The sequence below is a fragment of the Austrofundulus limnaeus genome, unplaced genomic scaffold (genome assembly GCF_001266775.1).
Source record: "Austrofundulus limnaeus strain Quisiro unplaced genomic scaffold, Austrofundulus_limnaeus-1.0 Scaffold46, whole genome shotgun sequence".
Lineage (NCBI taxonomy): Eukaryota > Metazoa > Chordata > Actinopteri > Cyprinodontiformes > Rivulidae > Austrofundulus > Austrofundulus limnaeus.
In genome coordinates, this window is record NW_013952448.1 from 2,478,957 (window position 1) to 2,484,141 (window position 5,185).

At 41.3% G+C, this 5,185-nt stretch overlaps 1 protein-coding gene across 1 annotated transcript in view; it reads right to left on the minus strand.

Moving 5' to 3' along the window:
* Positions 1–1,194: 1,194 nt before the first annotated feature.
* Positions 1,195–5,185, minus strand: part of clpb (ClpB family mitochondrial disaggregase) — a gene marked incomplete in the record, with an annotated part of 38,272 nt that continues 34,281 nt past the window's right edge. The window contains 6 exon segments of the mRNA XM_014008022.1: positions 1,195–2,165; positions 2,795–2,899; positions 3,742–3,861; positions 3,944–4,017; positions 4,102–4,258; positions 4,336–4,497. Coding sequence (XP_013863476.1) covers positions 1,968–2,165; positions 2,795–2,899; positions 3,742–3,861; positions 3,944–4,017; positions 4,102–4,258; positions 4,336–4,497 — 816 coding nt within the window.

Consider the following 5,185-nt stretch of genomic DNA (forward strand, 5'->3'; position numbering starts at 1 on the left):
TTAAATTCCAGTGAAATATATTCATGTTTGTGGTTGTAATGTGACAAAATATGGAAAAGTTCAAGGGGTATGAATACTTTTGCAAACCACTGTATGGTTGGTAACAACACCTGTGTCTCACTCCCTTACTGCAAAGTTCATGAGAGGCAGACAGAACTGCTTTGCAGAAACGAGTTGGATTTTATAAAAAAAATCTTGATGGACACGCATGGATTGTAATGTTTCTAAAGTGTTTTATGTGGGATTTTCAAATTAAAAAGACTCTTCACTCACAGATTTAAAGAGAATATGTTGGCAGTGAGACACTTGGTGAAAAAAACAAACAAACAAAAATGCAACCATTTGAAGAGAATTTGTACATGTACCTGAAATGTTACATATTTTAAAAGTTAACACGTGACAATGGTCAAAAATCACAAAACCTCAACTGTGTAAAAATTGTAAAAGATAAAGCATCAGTTCAAAATTGTCTAAATTTGAGGATTTTAATGGGAAGCAGAGGCATCGGTTTCACAAAATTACATTAAAAATATATTTTTTGTAAAATTTGTTAATATTGTCCAACATACTGCTACAAAAAGTCATAGCACATTATTCCCAATTAAGCTGCATGTCCTGGTGTATAACTATGTATTATTTGCATGCTTTATTTGAACGCTGTAACATTTTTAACACTCTGGCTCCTACACCCTAAAGCAAAGGTGTAGGAGCTTTTTAAACGTTTTTGAGCTTTTCATTTCAGAATTCTTAATATTTTTTGTGTTAACGTGAAAAAGTATGTTGGTACAGCTTATTTCAGTTCAGGTTTCCTGTGAGCATTAAAAAAAATAAAATCAACTCAACTCAGTGTAGACATCACCGACATCAACTCTTATTGATGGAGCAGTCCTGATTGTTTCCCCTACATGCTAATCACTCCTCTGTGGATGACACATTCCTGCAGGATGTTGTGTGCCAGCATTTCTGCAGCTTTTCCCGCAGGCTGCATTCCCTCCCAGCGTCCAGCTCAGACCCCCCTCGCACAGCAGAATTCCAAAGACATTCCTGTGTCATGTCGTTTTACAAGGTGGACAAGCGTTATTGTTGCTGCAGAATTCCCACCCAGGAACTAGTCTCTCTCTCTCTCACACACATCCATCCGTCAGGAGTGTCAGCGCAACTCAAACAGAACAACAACAACAAAACAAAGAGGAATTTCCTTTTTGTTGTGATGCTTTTATTTACACATGGGAGGCTGGGAACATGGGGATGAAAAATGTCACTCCATTACACCCTCTGAAACATTTATGATGCAACATGGCGAATTCTGTTCGATTTTTCCTGACATACTGTGCAAACAGCTGCACGCGTCATCTAAAACACATCTGTTTCAAAATGAAGTTTTAACAAATTAATTTGCAGTGAAGCGATTAAGTGAAACGTAACGAGTCAGCAGGTTGGTTATAGGAGTTCTGCTTGTGGGAGTCCTTAAATGAGTGATATGATGAACACAGGAACATGGCAGGTTTCATTTTGTGTTATGAAAAAAATGGATACATTCACAATTAAAATGTACAAAAATAAAATGTGCTGACTGCTAACTAACCGTGTCTGAAACAGTTAACTACACACCTACAGTCAAGCTATTTTTATATACATTATACTGTATATTTAATAAATACTGAATATAGCTTTTTTCTATATTATGAAGTAAAACACGTCACTGTGTAACATCTGTATCTGCTGATGAGGTAATTCCTGGTGAAGAAGCTGAAGCTGGTCTGTTTTTTTATCCACGTCAGATCAAACTGAACACAGATGTGAATAAAACCTTTTTAAACTATCTGAGTGCACATTAATAATAATTTATCAGAGGGAAAATGCAGTGAAAATATGTTTTTTTAGAGGAAATTTTATTCAAAATGCATCAGCCAGAACCTCTCATTGGAGGATGATGGTGATGATGATTTCCAGTGTTTACTCCGATGTTAGTGTTCAGGATTGAGCGGTGGACGGATGTCCAGTGTTCTGGACGAGCTGTCCTCTCCCACCACCTCCAGGCGCAGGCTGGGCACACCACGCTCCTCCTGCCCCTCTGATTGGACGGACAGACGCAGCATGCAGCCTTTGGGCAGCAGCTCCTGCTCGTACGCTGCAGCTAACTGGTTGACGACCCGCCGCTCAACCTGAGGCATCAGTACCAGGTTAGTGATGAGGAGGATTATCCTGACAACATTGACCACTCTTTGTTTTTTACCTTTTGGAAACACTTGTTAGATTCAAAATACCTCAATGATACTGTCTCCATGTGCTCTACTGAACCAAAAGTGTCTTTGTTTTGAAATGTACACTTTATAGATGGTGGCCATAGTTTTTGGATCCTAATTTTTGTCTTTGAGAAAGCTCTGTGGAGTATTTACTGCCTGAGAAAAACTTTTTTTTTAACTTGATATATGTGCGAAAACCAATAAAAGACTAGACACGAGGGTATTGTGTGCAATTAATCGTCAGTAAAACTGTCAAAAATTAATATTTGCCACTTTGCAATTACTGCCACGTGATAACATTTTTGTGTGTGACACACAATTAGACGTGCATGAGTGCAGAGCAAATAATGCTAACCCTATAAACTTAGTAGTCCCCTACAGTCTATTAAACGTAAATGGCATATTTGTTCTTGATGCAGCCTAAAGTTTAGTCTCTGAGAGGTAATGCTTTTAACCAAATGTGCCAGCCGGCTGCAGGGAGCAAACACTGGCTTTGTTTCAGAGTAAACAAAACAAAACCACCACCTAGCTGTGCGAACATCGATTACCTCGTGTTTGATGGAACGAGCGCCATAGTGCAGGTTGTACCCGCCTGCCAACAGCTCCAGAACTGGGTGATCCCACTGTAGAGTGATGTCGTGGCGCTGCTTAGCCTGATGAAACAAAGATGTGGGGATGTTAAAAGGATGCATCACACACACACACACACACACACACACGCACGCACAAAAAAGGAAGCCCCAATCAGTTAAGGGAGAGGAGTACAAAGAGACAAATGCAGCAGCAGAGGGGAGATACTGTCAGGCAGCATGTCTGCCAGTGCTAATCAACAGGCCCTTAATGCGTTTTAATCAAACACCGGTCAATATCAGCGATCAGAGCAGCTCATTTACCCACCGATGTTAACACGTCATTCAATAAATAAGATTCTAGATTTATAGTTAGGTGATACTGGCTGCACTAAACATTTAATTCCCATAATATAAGTGAGTTACAAACAAATGGCTTGTGGGGATTAAGTGATAACGAGATTTCTGATGTTTGAGCTGCTGCTGGATACAGACGAGTTATCGTTAGAGACAAAAAAAAAACAATAAAGAGTGGACACGCCACAGCGTTCTGAAACAAGTCATGAATCAGGTCTCTGTTGGTCCTCTGCAGGGGTCACGTTGTCAGGACCCAAGCTGTAATATTAACAATTAAATATTGATGAAGGCTCTACATGTTAAACAGTGTAATCATGTTATAGTAACACACAGCATTGATCTCTGTGTGTGTGTGTGTATGAGTTTTCTACACAGCTCAGCAGGAGAAAAGTCTAGCCAAGGGGGGACACCCAAACTGTGAAGACACATCTAGAGAAATCCGATCCTCTCAGATACTGTATACAAACACACAGTTCAGGTTTTTATCTTTTTAGAAAGAAAAATACTGTTTTTATTATAACGGTTTAAATTCCACAGGGATATGTTTGAACATTAATGTGCTGTCAAACCTTTTTGGCCCAGAAGTGGAGCTCTTTGCTGACCAGCTGCAGCAGCTCGGAGTGACAAAATGGCAGGAAGTACACGATTTCATTGATCCGACCCAGAAACTCGTCCCTCCGGAAATGAGCCTGTGGATCAATCAGAGTGTGAACGAGGACACCTGCAGCGCCTCACACCAAACATGTCTGTGGGTTTCTGTAGCTGCTGTACCTTCAGGATCGGCTGGATCACCGTTTCTTTGAACTGTCGGGAGATTGTGACGTCGTCACTTTTCTGTACGTCCTCTGGGAGATGAAAACAAACGAGGGTTAATTTTCTCTCCTGGCCTCTCAACAGAACCCTTTTATTTGCTGCTGCGTTCCTCTCACCGAGGTTGTCGGCCAGCTTTCTGCGACTGATCTCCTCAGCTTCCTGCCGGAGCTGCAAGGCATGCTGGGCGATTTCTTCACTCGCCACGTTAGACGTCATGATGAAAATGGCATCTTTGCACTCGATGGTTTTTCCTTTGCCGTCTGTGAGTCGTCCCTGCGAGGAGGAAACGGCAGCAGCTAAGTAAACTTTAATTCTCTTCAGCGCCGTCAAACAACAGGCCCCGCCCACACCTCGTCAAACAGCTGCAGCATGATGGTCAGAACATCAGGGTGAGCCTTGTCCACTTCATCAAACAGGACAACAGCGTTGGGACACGCCTTCAACAACTTGGTGAGTTGACCCCCTTCCTCGTGTCCTACATATCCTGGAGGCGAGCCAATGAACTTTGCCACCTGGTAGAGGAGGAGGAGGATGAAGAGTTGCTTCAAATGATGGAACGCAGCAGACAGATGTGTTCTCAGGGATGACTCTTAAAAAGACTTTATTTTCCTTAAACGAGGTGTATGAAGGGATAACTCACTGTTTCTACACACTGAGCTTGTGCAAAGAGCAATCTATAACAAGATGCTAACTGTTTCATCCTTTTTACAGAACCCCACTTCAAAGATCTAAACAAGGGGTGTCCAATACAAGTTTTTCCTCAAACCAAGTACTACAATGTGGGTACTTAAGAGTACTAATACAGAGTACTTACTGAGTTATAACCTAAATATTACACAATGATTTAAAAACCCCTTTTTATTTAAAACAAGGTGGTTCTTCTTATTAGACCTACAGCTCCTTTCAGGACACATTTGATACACTACTACACTAATCTGAACTATTGCTTTAATTTAAAAGGGCTGTATCATGTAAATTCAACTTTTTAGAGTTTTATATCATGTTATAATGTTATCCTCTCATCAAAAACATGCCTAAAGTCTTACTTTGACTCATTCATGCGTGTTTGAGAAATCCTGTGCTGTCCTGAGGCAGCCAGGCAGGGGAGCAAAAACGAACGGTTGGGACCAGAAACGCCTCTGGGATATGTCTTCAAGCCGAGCTTCCTCATCACAGAGCACACCTCCCCACCCCCCACCC